Raw genomic sequence first — 14,650 nt, forward strand, 5'->3', positions numbered from 1 at the left:
TTTTAAACTGTCACCCAATACTTATATCAATCACAGAAAGACAATCATATTATATGTTGTGACGTTTCGTCACGGATAATTGATTTTAATCGATGTTCTTATTTTTTTTTTATTTACAGTTTTTCATTTTATAATACATATAACACATTCATACACACATACATACAAGTCATGATCTCATAAATCTAGAAAACTATTCAAGTTGATACAATTTTGCATAAACTGAAATGAATAAAGTTCTTGAAGTTAAATATTAAGAAAAAGATTTTTCCATTCAAAAAATCTAACATTATGTTTATCATAAGAAGAGTTTCTGATAGCAACACATTTTTCAATTTCATATCTAAGGTTTAAGTGACATAGTAGACCTGCAAATATTGGAACTTTACAGACATTGAAAAATATATTGTTTTGTATACAGGATCAAAAAGTTGATGACTAAGTTAGAATTAGAAGGAGGAGTCTCTCCAAATAATATGTTATACTCATTAAAGCCATTTCTTTTTGAAACAGCATAATATATATGCATACTTAAATTACTCTATCAATCTAAAACAAAGGAACAGGATGTGAAAACATGTTCAATAGTGTCTACTTCATTATTACAAAATGAAGTCTTGAAAACATGTATCATTATCAACTATTTTTATCTTTTTTAGATACGATTTTACAGGAAGAATTCTATGTAGAGTTCTATATTGTAGACTCTGTACAGTAGTATCAGTTGTAACTTTGAAACATACTTTGAAAATATCCTGTACAATTAGTTCGGAGTAGCCTCTCATGAGAATTTTTGAATTCCATCGAATGATTGAGTTTGGAATAATACATTGGACATTTGTTTTGATTAAATTATAAATAGGTTTAGAGCATTTCTTGTACAAAAGTAATTCAACACAGTAAAAGGGTAGAAAAGGACCAACAATATTGACATAGTTCTCCTTTGAAAAATTTGAATCTTTAACAAACTTTCGAACAGCACTAATTATGCTGTTATAATGCATAGAACATACTTTGTTCAAATGAAATCCTTTTTCAAAATCAGATTTTGATAAAAATGACCCATCATGTTCTTATTTTATCTGTGATATTAATGACAAGACATATCATTCAAGAAATGTTGAAAATTTTACATTATATCATTGTGTAGTTGTCAAATTATTCTATTTATCAGGGTCAACACTTGGAAGTTTATAACTTAGAACTACAAAATAGTGGCATCGCAAAAATGAAGTATTTTGAGTAAATTAAGGAATCTACAGTTATAAAATTACATAAGGCGATGAATGCATGTATGTGCTCGTGTACAAAAGTAGATGTATTTTTAGGATTTCCTCCCTCCTCCCTAGGAAAATACATCATTATGATACAACAATTGCCCGATAGACATTATTTATTCCTGAATATGTTTTGAAAAAGTTACTTTACATTGTATATGTATATATATCAAGATAATTTGAATTGATATAATTGACATAATTGGACAAGCTTTAAGGAGTCATTAATGAAATAACAGGAAAATTAAATAAAATATATCCTGCATTAAAAAAAAATTAGAATTTTTGCCAGTTTTTGTTTTTATATTATACATTGAGCTTTTTTTTTTAATAAATAGATGATCTTCATAGTCACATTGCATATTGAGCATTGCAATTTTCAAAAAGATCTTAAACAATTGTTCATATAAATATAAAACACCTCTCTACGCAATTCTAGTTTACTGTCCATCTTTCTCTACCTAGAGTATACAACGTTCCGATAACTTGTAAAATACTGACAAATTAGAAAAATTGGTTCTGATAAATGTTATTGATTACAAACTGAATCAGACAACTTTAAAGTCTACCTCGGATATAAAACAGCCAACTTTAGATTTAATATTCTATTATCTTATCAAAAATATATTTATCATTTAATTCACAGACAGAATAAAACAAAAGATTTGATCTGGGGATAATCTATAAGATAAAAGTTTTTACATTGTAGGAACACACTGGGTGTACGAAATTGCTCATATGTTGCTTACAAAAAAGGCAGAGTATGCTACAAAGTCCAGAGAGGCTGTTTACTTGGAAGGGTTGCCAGACCTGGGCCCTCTACAGTCTTATAATCATATCGTCAGCACACACCTTCCATTCCAGTGGTTGCCAAAACAGCACTTGGAGACTGGTGGCAAAATCATTCATGTCATTAGGAACCCGAAAGATGTTGCTGTTTCATTGTATAAATTTACGGACTCATGCGAAGGTATCCCTGAGAACACATTTGAAGAATTCTTTTTTGAATATTTTTTAAAGAAAAGTGAGTTTTACATCAGTTGTGTAATGGAAAAGGTTTAAATATTGCAATATCTAGCTTTTAATGGGAATGAAAACGTATCATACAATTCAAAGCTTAAAACGGGTGATTTTACAAAAGAGAAGATCAAGAGAAGGCTATAGAATACGTTTATACATTTAAACATTCAAACTAAAAATTATTTTTATTATCTAATATATCACCTCTTAACTTGATATAATTATATTAAAATGTATGAGGCCCCTTCAATATTAAAAAAATCTTCACGCTTCCATCGATATAAGAGTTTTTTGTAAGAATTGTGGCATGTAATTTAGTTGGTATGTGTCGCTTTATTACATATTTTAATCTTGCTGGATTAGATTTTTTTAAATGTTCGTTTCTTTGCATATAATGTGTCTTCTTTCTTTTGTTAAGAGGTGATGTTTGGCGGTTGGTTTAATTACAACAAGGCGTTCATCAGAGAATCGGAAGTGCGGAAAGACCAAATCATCATGTTGCAATACGAAAAACTGCAAAGAGTAAGTAATAAAACCAAAGATACGGTTGGTTAGCAAACTGTGTATTAATAAAAGCAAAATTCATTTATTTCACAGTAAAGAAAAATTAGTAACATATAAATGTATAGACATATTTCTAATTGTTCAATCCATTTCAATATATCTATATATGAATAAATATCAAATAATATACTCCTTAGGTAAAATCAAGCACATACATGTATCATATTCTAAAATTCAAATTCATTTCTCACTTTTCCTTTTGAAAATTACAAAGTTAATCATAATGGATCGCATTCATCCAACTTTGCAAATACAAAACAATAAAATGTAAAATTAATTCAATAAAAACATAAAAACGTAAAGGTGCAATTTAAAATTTAAGAATTTTAAGTTCAAACGATCACCATTTTAAACAGAATACTATCGGGGAACTCAAACGATTGGCAAAGTTCTTAGACGGAAAAGATGCTGACCCATTGCTTCCAGAAATAGCAGAGAAGTGTGGCTTCGACAATCTTAAAGCAGCTGATGAAAGAGTGCGAAATGATTCCACTATGGCAGAAATCATAAAGTCTATGAATCTCAAGAAAATTCCTACCTTGTATAGAAAAGGTGAGCAGATAATAACGTATCTCCAAGGGGGGAGGGGGGGGGGGAGGGGGGATTAGCGTGACATTGTTTTAATTGACGTCCACAATTTTTTGCTATTCAAAATGTTTCTTATATCAATCAATATCGAAAATAATATCTGCGTTTTATTGTTATTTTTTTTTGTCATTAGTTTTTTAAATTGCAAAAACATCGTCGCGAAAATAATCAGATACTTAGTATGCTTTTAATGCCTTGATAAGGATGTACATGTATATTTTTATATAGTTATGTAGCATATTACTTTAATATTTAATGTTTTATGAAAATATGCAAAATATCAAATATTTCTTCTTAAGAAAGAGCCTTAACATTTACTGAAAGATATTTAAATTTTGAAAAAGGTTTCCTGTAATGATTAAATAAAAAATGTGTATGTAAAACCCATTTTCAATTGAATTTTACGCAAATGAAGCAACTGAAGACTAAAGAAACAACAATTTATTTTCAGGTAAAGTTGGAGATTGGAAAAATTATTTCACAGTAGCAATGAACGAAACATTTGACAATATATACGCAGATAACATGAAGAATGTTGCAGTTGATATCGATTTTGTCTAGTGTTTAATCCAAAATGAATCATATAACATTTGTATTGTATTAATCGATTATATCTAAAGTATTGGCTAAATATTTATGCATTACCTCTTAAGTGTGTATCTAAAGCTAAGGTAGTTATTAGTTTAATCTTGTGATTTAACTCCAGTGTTGATGTATACACTGTTTATAGATCAATAATACAGTAGACAATAGTGATAAGATTTTCTGTTAATATCCAAAAGCTACTCTACACACTCCTAAAATGTTTAGAAACCCGTTCTATTCTAGCTGAGCTGGGGAAATAGACATGTGTGCTTTATTAAGACTGAAACGAAATGTGGCGATAGGGAACAGTGCTCTAAATCAAAAGTCCAAAAGAAAAATACAAAACAGGAGCAGAATACACATGGGTCTCTACAAAAACTTGAGGGAGAATCAGGCGCCATGGATAGGCGAGCAACGTCACATCCGCCGTGTGCTCTTTGTGGTAATCGGAAAAGGCTTTGTATGATTCCTATATTTAGATATAACGCCAAATCATTTCCACTTTGAATTTAAAGGGGCTGGTCACGATTTTGGTCACTTTTATTATTTACAATGCGTTTAGAAGACATTTCTAATGATCCAATAAAATTTGAGAGTCAGTTGTAGAGTTATAAGCAAGATACAGGGCTCACAATTCTTTGTCATGTAAACAAGGCCCGTGCCCTGTTTTTGTTTACAAAGGTTCAATATTCCAGTAAAAAATCTTTCTCTAGCCAATTTGTTAATCTTCTTATTCATTTTAAGCATGAATAACCTGTTTCTAACATAACACATTTGTTTTAGGTCTAAAACTGAAATTTTTACTTCAACATTCAAAATGTAAACAAATGCTTTGTTTACATAGCAAAGCAATGTAGGCTCTGTAACTCCCTTATAACTCAACAATAGACACTCAAATTTTTGTTGATTATTGAAAATACCTTACTTGAGCATTGTAAACATTAAAATTTGAAGAAAAAAAACATTTTTGATCAAAATTGTGACCATGCCCCTTTAATGATGTACGATAATTAAAAAAAAACCACAATAATACATATCATTTTTAAGCTCACCGAAGTTTTCTTATTCATGCACTCGCAAATTCACTGAAAAATATGTATATTTTAACAATCTAAAAATAAAAGAACTTCTTGATATCGATGTTTGCACTTAACTTTTCCCGCTACATCATTTTAATGTTCTAATTTGTGTATTTGACAAAAATACCTTAAAGAGAGCTAAATAGTTGCCGCTTTTTAAATGTTATACTCATACTTTAGACAAAAAGGTATGTGAAAAAAATTAGAGAAATGTATTTATCTTTTAGCTTTATCTCCCCCTTAATAAATAGAGTTATGGCAAAATATCATATTTAAAAGTTTAAAGCATATCTGATGGGTAAAAGGTTGACACCAGCTTCCTTTAATACTGTTTAAAATAAAATTGTACACTTCTATCACATCAGCGAATTCGAGGCTTTACCAGAACTTAATATTTAGGTGGAATCGATTGAAATATTTGCAATGTATTGTATGTACCATATAGATTTCGCCCTAACAGCTATATGTTAAAGGTGATCAACGTTACACAATTAATGAGATTCAAAGTATTAATCAGCAGTAAAGAACCAATGTCACCACAAAAATAAACATTTGATAGAAGGTACACCATTCGTGTTTTAAATCATGCTTACTCGTTTATCACTGATATGAAAGGGATTCAGGAAAAAATGTCAGAAAAAATAGATTGTAATTAAGATATGCTGTTGATTGAATTGGAATTGCCAAGATATACAAGCGAAAAAATGCAAGATTATTTTTTAATCAATATGATATGTTAAATCAATTACAGGTCTCAGCGGATCTCAAGTATTGGCTTTCCAAACATTCCACTTCCGACAACATCGATTAGGTTAAATCCATATTTAACTTTATCTACATATCCAAATTCTAAAAATAAAAATTCCAACAATAAATATACAAGAAAGGAAACAAGAGCACAAATTCGAGCCCATTTAATTGCAGCCCTTTTAAAATCGTATATATTATCAATTCTTATTTTATTTTTAAAATAAAATTAGCATTTTTCTCGACGTAAGATATAATAATTGAGGTATATCGACAACGTTTTATGTACTAACAATTGTTACTTCAATACTTACGTCTACCATCATCTAACACAGATAGGCAACTCCGCCATTAGCGTGGTTTGTTGTTGGAAAATATTACGGGACCAACCAAACATTGAGAACTACATATAAGTAAACTGAGATAATGATCTTAAACAAAAAATATATTGTTTTCACGAAAAATGGCATAGGTTTTAGACATTTTGAAACAAAAAATTGAAAAATAAGTTAAATATATAGAAAATATATTGACCCGCTATAAAACATCGGCAAACTCTCAGATGATGGGTAGCCAACTGCCTCCGTAAACTCCTCTTTTTATGTTGTTTACTAGATATTAACTCATAAAAATATAATATTTTGAATGTTTTGGTAATAGGTTTTAGCTGTTTATGTTTTGATATAATTGTTTATTAGAAAGACACACTGATTTAAACTGGAAATACTTGACAATAGGGACCGCAAGTTACCAATCAGTTGCCAATCTCTGTTATTTATGTCTCTGCTTCTATTCGATATATCCCTGTAAACTTGTTCTAAAAGATACCACAGTCTGCGTCATTTGTTTCATATTTGGATATTTTACTGGAAAGGGACATTGATTGTATCCTTAAAACAAAACTTTACGATAATCGTGATGACTTAAATTTTTCAAAAGTCAACTTTCCTTGTTTATGTAACAATATACTTCTACACCTGAATATGGAGTTTTTGTCTCTCAATTAATAAATCAATAAATCAATAAATCAATAAACAAGGACATGCTCTTTGCATTAACAGTTTCTAAGGCAAGACAGGCTACTGACCACCAAGTTGATAAAACAGGATACATGTACAACAACCTTCTCAAGAAAAACAATCGTCCACTGAATGACGTTTTTCATACTTATTATTAGACCATAATTAATCACTTAATTGTATACGGATCTTTTCGTTTTCCCAAATACACCAAAGAGCACATGTCGTGTAGGACCGGTCAGCAAGGGATGCCCACTCTTCCATGGCACCTGGTCCTACATCCAATTTTTTTTAGAGATCCCTGTTTGTTCTGCTCTTGTTTTGTATTTTTCTCTTGGACTTTTGATTTTGTATATATTTGTTTTTGTATTTGTCAGAACTCTATATTTAAAAGGAAACAGTATATTTTTCTTGGAATTTTTTTAAGAAACGACCACTGAACACTAATAAAAAAAATTAAACGATAATATTTTATATATTTCTAGACTGTAGTATGTCAAAATATATAAAGTAACAAGATACGATCTCGTTACGAGTAGATCTTCCGTTCAATTTTTACGATTAAATATCAATGAATTTCAGAATTCCTCCTCAACCACTCCCTTTCAGATAATGTATACAATTGTCATTATCCTTTAAAATGCTTAACAAAGAGTTTTGCTTTTTCACATACAGCACATTAAAAATTTAAGATTTTAGTTTCCTAAAATCCCCAATTACGTCATCAATGGGTTTGGAAATGAGTTTTACAAACTGATATTGTTACGATTAACAACTTTGTTTCTATAATGCATTAAAAAAACTTGATCGTTTTTAAGGTATGTGCAATAGACTTTACGAGTGTCTTGACCTTTAATTTAAGGGGCCAGCCATTATTTCTTGAGTTCATTTGAAAGGTCTTACATATAATAACATTGTTTGTTCTTACACCTATCTAAAATTGTTGATCATTTTTGAGATACAAATGATTGAATATTTTAGGGCCAGCCCTCTGGATCCTTAATGGGCACAGGCATTGGTGTTTTAATTAATGGAATCGTTTACAATGCTTAACAAAATATGTCTCCTTCTCTAGATATATTGCGTCCAAGTTTATGTACTTTGGTCCCTAAAAATCCCTAATTACGTAATAAATGGGCGTGGCAATGATTTTACCTGCTAAATATTGTAACGATCAACAACTTTGCTTTTTTAATGCATTACAAAATCTTTATCGTTTTAAAGTTATTTGTAAAAGAGTTTACGAGTGTCTTGGCCCCTAATTAAAGGAGCCAGTCCCTATTTCTTAATTTTGTTGGAAGGAACTTTTGATTCTCTACCTCTTTTATAATATATGTCTTTACAAAATATCAACTCATAAAAAGATACAGATCAAAACGTATGAACATTTTGATTCGAAATTCGTACCCAATTTCCGAGCCTAGGCGAGCTCAGAGAAATGGCGCCAGTGGCACCAAAAAACTACATTCTGCACACCTTCGAACTATAGTCTACCTATCCTGAAAATTTCATATTCATATCTCTAATAGTCTTTGGGTTTATTTCTGCACAAAATTGGTCGTGAAAACTTACAAAATCGGCCGTAAATCGGAACCGGAAGTGACGATCTCAAAATTTCAAAAAAATTCTAGATTTATGACCTCTGTGTTGCAACCACTATTGAAATTTATCTCAATAGTGGTTTTATTTCAAAAGTGGTTGCAACACCTCTGGCAATCATCTGTGAAAAAATGGTCGATATCGGCCGAAAAGTTTTCGAGATATCGCGTGCACAAAATTTGTGGAAAAGAAAATAAGAAGAAGAAGAAGAAGAAGAAGAAGAAGAAGAAGAAGAAGAAGAAGAAGAAGAAACAGTACGAAAACAATAAGGTCCGTTGGAAACGGAAGACTTTAAATAAGGCAATAAAAGTTTGAATTATAACAACTGAGGATTCTATTACGAAAGCCTATAGTTACCTATGCTTGTTGTGTTATAACTCATTCACTGTCTTACCTTTTAATGTCTTATCAATATTGAAAGTATAATGACCTCTTCGTCATGCAATGCATGCGCGTAAGTGGGTTCTGAAGTTATTTATTTATTCATAACACAACTCGTATAAATCATCAAAAAATGATTTTATTGGTATTATTAACATCTTTCTTACGATTTCTCAACGATTTATACAACCAATTTCTTACTTGTTATTGAAAGTCTAAAAAATTATTTTGTTAAAAAGCCATTCTGATTGCACAAGTACTCTGAAGTTGACATTAAAAGGAAGCTGTAATTTTAGATAGACACCATCTATGTAGCTTTTGGAGACCAGGTCTTCCAACAATCAGTAGGAATTTCCATGGGCACAAATTGTGCTCCTCGTTTGGCTGACTTATTTTTATATTCATAAGAAACAGAAACTATTCAAAAGCTTGTGCAAGAAAATAATAAAACACTCACTGTGACCATATCCTGACATTTAAATATTTTAATCATGTTTTATTCATTAACAACAGTTACTTTCACTCTAATATTAAATTTGTATATCCCAGTAAACTTGAAATGAAAAGATACCGCATATTGTGAGACATTAAGATATTTAAGACGTTAGCGGTAACCTAACAAAAAAACCTATAAAATCAACAGAATGATTTTCATCTTTTCTTTCATCATCAATTTCCCTTACTTACGAAGCAATACAATATCATCACCTGCTTATGGGGTTTATGTCTCTCAGCATATTCGTTATGCAAGAGCATGCTCTACATGTGAACAATTTCTTAAACGAGGTAAACTGCTATTTAACAAGTTGTTGAAACAAGAATATCAAGAATTCAAGAATCTCGATTAAAATCATCTTTACGGAAGTTCTATGGTCGATATAATGACCTTGTCAGCAAGTACAATGTTTTATTAAGACACATGCTGACTGACATTTTTCATAATTGTTAAACGATTCTTTATACATCCGACTGACTATGGTTTCTCCCATTTCTATGATATAAGCACACGGCGGGTGCGACCGATCGGCAGGGGATGCTAACTCCTCCTAGGCACATGATCCCACCTCCTGTGTTTGCTCAAGGTTTTTATTTTGACCACCACAAACAAACCAAGTCATCAACGTTTTATATTTTCCCTATTATGACATTTACCTCGATCATAACATGTCCAATTGTGACGATGAGCCAGGCGGGTGCAATCGGCCAACAGGGAATGCTTACTCTTCCTCGGCGCCTGATCCCACCTCTATCTTTTTAGAGGTTCGTGTTGCTCTGCTTTATTACATGTATATTTATGAATATTCAATGTGTTTCCGTTTTTATAAAATGATTTAAATTTTTATAATCATAATGTCTATAAAAAGTTTGATAGTTTTGCAAAAATTTAATAGCAAAACTTTCATTTTTATTTATATATTATTAAATTATTTCACAGAACCAAATTTATTCAACCTTTTGTCAGAACATTTCATGCATTAAACTTAATCAGAAAATTTCAACGAATGTTCCTGAAACAAAAAAAAAAAGAAATTGATTTAAAAGTGGAATTTGAGACTGGAAGAACTAATTAAAAGTAGCCATGAGTGAAACATTTGACAAGATTAATACAGACAAAATGAAAAAATATTGAATTTGAAATCGAGTTTGACTGATGTTAAATTCAAAAGCAGATTATTTGCATCCATAACGTTAAAAACACACAATCGCTTATCATATCAATAATAAAAAATCATTTATGAATTATATAAACTGTTGTAATGCTTTAATATAGAGATTTAAACAATTTTTTTATTTTCATTAAAATTGTTATGTACAAATTAATTCTATGAAGTAAAGATATGTTTAATATTGATCGATTGCGAATCCGTTTATATATTTTACCACCCCATAACAACAGAAAACTTTTTGGAAATTACTCCATGAGGCAAAAAAGTAAAACCTGGATATTTAGTACATCAGGCTGAACTTTTTTACATCATCATTGTTTTTCAGATTCTCACAAGTCTACAAGAAAAGGCCCATGGGCCACATCGCTTACCTGACGAACAATAGGTATGATAAAATCAGCTTAATGGAGTCATAATACAAACTATTCGGACAATGTACAATGATACATAGATCCTGTATAAATAAAGTCTATTTCCCACTGGATATTCTTATGTTTATAATCATTAGTCCCTTTTCTAAAAGGATGATTTTATAGTCATATCACATGTTGAGTATTGCAGTTCTCAAAAAGATCCTGAACAATTGTTTATATATGGGATATAAACCTACATCAAACTCTGAACCTTCTGTGAGGCCGAAGAATTGTCATGGGGCCAAAGTCTTAACAATTATAAATAATTCTGAGAAGAAGATTTTTAAAGACTTACTCTACATATTCCTATGTAAAACTTTGATCCCCCCCCCCCATCGTGGCCCCACTCTACTCCAGGAGGTGTCATTATTTTCACAATTTTGAAAGTACATTACCTTAGGGCGCTTCCACACAAATTTCTGCTTTTCTGGCTGATTAGTTTCTGAGAAGAAGATTTTTAAAGATTGACTCTATAAATTCCTATGTAAAACTTCGACACTCCCCCCCCCCCCCATTGTGGCCCCACCCTACCCTAGGGATCATGATTTACACAACTGTGAATCTACACCACCTGGGGAAGCTTCCACACGAATTTCAGCTTTCCTGGCTGATTAGTGTTTTAGTAAAAGATTTTTAAAGATTTACTCTATATATTCCTATGTAAAACTTTGATCCCCCATTGTGGCCCCACCCTATCCCCTGGGGATCAAGATTTTCACATCTTAGAATCAACAATACATGAGGATGCTCCCACACAAGTTTCAGCTTTCCTTGCTGATTAGTTTATGACAAGAAGATTTTTAAAGATTTACCTCATATAATCCTATGTTAAACTTTGACCCCCCATTGTGGCCCCAACCTACCCCAAAGGGTCATGATTTTCACAACTTTTAATATACACTACCTGATGATGCTTTTTCACAAATTTCAGCTTTCCTGGCTGTTTAGTTTCTAAGAAGATGATTTTTAAAGATTTTCTCTATATAGTCCTATGTAAAACTATGTAACCCATTGGGGCCTACCTGAGGATTCTTCCACACAAGTTTCAGCTTTCCTGACTGATTTGTTTCTGAGAAGAAGATTTTCAAATATTTACCCTATATATTTCTGTGGTAGAGTCAAGTATATGGCATTCCTACTAGCTCTAGCTAGTGGGTTAGCCTTTTAGCTCGATCGGTAGAGTGCTGGACTGCCGTGCCAGAGGACCCGGGTTCAAACCCCAGCAGAGGCAATAAGTGAATCTCTTACATTTGGCGCCCACGTTGGGACCTGGGTATTCTCTGGCGGGTGAACGAGATTGTCTCTAGTACTTCGCCCCATAGGTGCTGGCACTCCAGGAGAGTCGGGACGCCTCTTTCCTTAGAGGGGGACAAGTGGCAGAGTCAAGTATATGGCATTCTTACTAGCTCTAGGTAGTGGGTTAACCCTTTAGCTCGATCGGTAGAGTGCTGGACTGGCGTGCCAGAAGACCCGGGTTCAAACCCCAGCAGAGGCAATAAGTGTCTCTGCTACATTTCTATGCAAAACATTGACCCTCCATTGTGGCCCCACCCTATCGCCTGGCGATCATGATTTTCACAACTTTGATTCTACACTACCTGAGGATGCTTCCACACACGTTTCAGCTTTCCTGGCTGATTAGTTTTTTAGAAGAAGATTTTTTAAGATTTACCTTATATATTCTTTTGTAAAACTTTGACCCCCCGATTGTGACCCCACCCTACCCCCATGGCTTATGATTTTCATAATTTTGAATGTACCATATCTTAGGATGCTTCTACACAATTTTCAGCTTTCCTGGCCCATGAGTTAATGAGAAGAATATTTCTATAGATTTACTCTATATATTCATATGTAAAACGTCGACCCCCCCCCCCATTGTGGCCCCACCCTACCCCTGGGGATCATGATTTACACAACTTTGATTCTACACTACCTGAGGATGCTTCCACACAAGTTTCCCAGCCTAATGGTTTTTTAGAAGATTTTTTATATTTTCTCAAAATTTTTCAATAATTTCTAATTACCTCCCTTTGAAAAAGGGCATGGTCCTTAATTTTCACAACTTTGAATACCCTTTGCCTAAGAATGATTTGTGCCAAGTTTGGTTGAATTTAGCCCAGTAGTTCTTGAGAAGATGTTGCAAAATGTGACAAGTTTACAGACAGACAGACGGACAGACAGACGACAGACTAAATGTGATCAGAAAAGCTCACTTGATCTTGCAGCTCAGGTGAGCTAAAACGAAATCAATATGTATATATATTTAATTATTCATGCGTAGACAAAGCGTTCAACAATATCTAATTGTGATTTGGTTGTCGACTGCTAAATGAAATTTTCTTTAAAATATTTTATACATTGATAATCACGGTAATAACAACTTTACACAATGGTGAAAGCCAATATGGATTGATTTACCCTTTTTTCTAAATGATATATATATATCAGAGAGAGAGAGAGAGAGAGAGAGAGAGAGAGAGAGAGATATTCATGTATAAGTTAAGAAGTTAACTTACCTGACGCAAAAACTTTTTATGATCTGTAGTTGTTCGACGATCGTCTATCTCTTTTTCCTCTTAAGCAAAACTGGGCCAAATTTTACTTAACATGGGATAGAATATCCTTATGGATAGGGAAAAATGTTTACAATAAAGAAAAATAGGATATTTTTTTAGGTGAAGTTTATGACTAGAATGCATGAAATTCCTTAATCTGCTTTTTAACAACCACCGCACCAGATAAGTCCAAAACTCAATCCAAAACATCTACATATATGTATGGTGTAGATGCTATGTTGTTTAAAGTTTGACTCCTGGGACAATACTTGCGCAACGGAGGGGTACAAAGTGCAATTAAGGATTACAAAAACTAAAATCTTCTGGTAAGAAATGGTATGATTTGATGAATTTCTGTGTTAGAATCCTGATATATGAAACATTTTAAAATTATTCCAATTGAAATCCACTGACGAATAATGGAGCCCCAAAAGGGATACAAAATTCAACATTGAAATATATAGGAAAAATAGCCTCTCTAATCGCAATGCTACATTGTTTCATACTACTATGCAACCGCTTTAAATGTATACGAATATATTGAATATGTTTGGTCAAAGTCTAACTTAAAGATAAAATCATCATCTGAATACCGTGGAATCATTACAATTCGTGGTGGCTCAATTTTTGTGGTATTTGTGGGTAGCCCTCCCCCACTAATTTTAATCCTCAACGAATACAATTAAAGAAAGAGATATGGGACAGTAACCGTTCCACGAAATTAATCCCCAAGAATGACAAAAAAATTAACAGTCCACGAAAATTGGCCCCCGTGAATTAAAATGATTCCACAGTTAAACGTTGACGTTATAGAGCCAAACTAGTGATCTTAAGTCTCATCTAAAACAAACAACCTATTGAGCTACTCAGATATTCAAAATTTACTCGAAAATTGTCGCTCTACTATGAAATTATCTTTTTTTTATTTAAAAAAGATACCTGTTTTAAGTTTAGTCGTTATACCATGAATGAATCCAAAGAAATGATAAAATATCCAAACGATTCAATTCTGCCTTTGCATCCATTAGAACTCACAATACATATCTGCATATACTTTTAATGTTGACATAACACAATGAAGGACATGTATCTAAGGAAATACGAAACAAATTTGTTCCCCTACACGTCTCCGTATTTATATGAATAAGTAGGG

The 14,650-nt window shown here is 32.2% G+C and overlaps 1 protein-coding gene across 2 annotated transcripts; it reads left to right on the plus strand.

The window, feature by feature from the left end:
* Positions 1-1,988: 1,988 nt before the first annotated feature.
* On the plus strand, positions 1,989-7,764 carry LOC136270827 (sulfotransferase 1C4-like). 2 transcript variants are annotated; one of them, XM_066069607.1, is made up of 4 exons: positions 1,989-2,301; positions 2,716-2,819; positions 3,218-3,413; positions 4,278-7,764. In XM_066069607.1, exons 1-4 carry the CDS (start codon positions 2,016-2,018, stop codon positions 4,292-4,294), a joined length of 603 nt encoding a protein of 200 aa, XP_065925679.1. In that variant the 5' UTR covers positions 1,989-2,015; the 3' UTR covers positions 4,295-7,764. The 2 variants fall into 2 exon arrangements, with proteins under 2 accessions (XP_065925679.1, XP_065925678.1); XM_066069606.1 differs by having other exon boundaries at positions 3,901-7,763.
* The last annotated feature ends 6,886 nt before the right edge of the window (positions 7,765-14,650 follow it).

This window comes from Magallana gigas, chromosome 8 (assembly GCF_963853765.1).
Source record: "Magallana gigas chromosome 8, xbMagGiga1.1, whole genome shotgun sequence".
NCBI classification, from domain to species: Eukaryota; Metazoa; Mollusca; class Bivalvia; order Ostreida; family Ostreidae; genus Magallana; species Magallana gigas.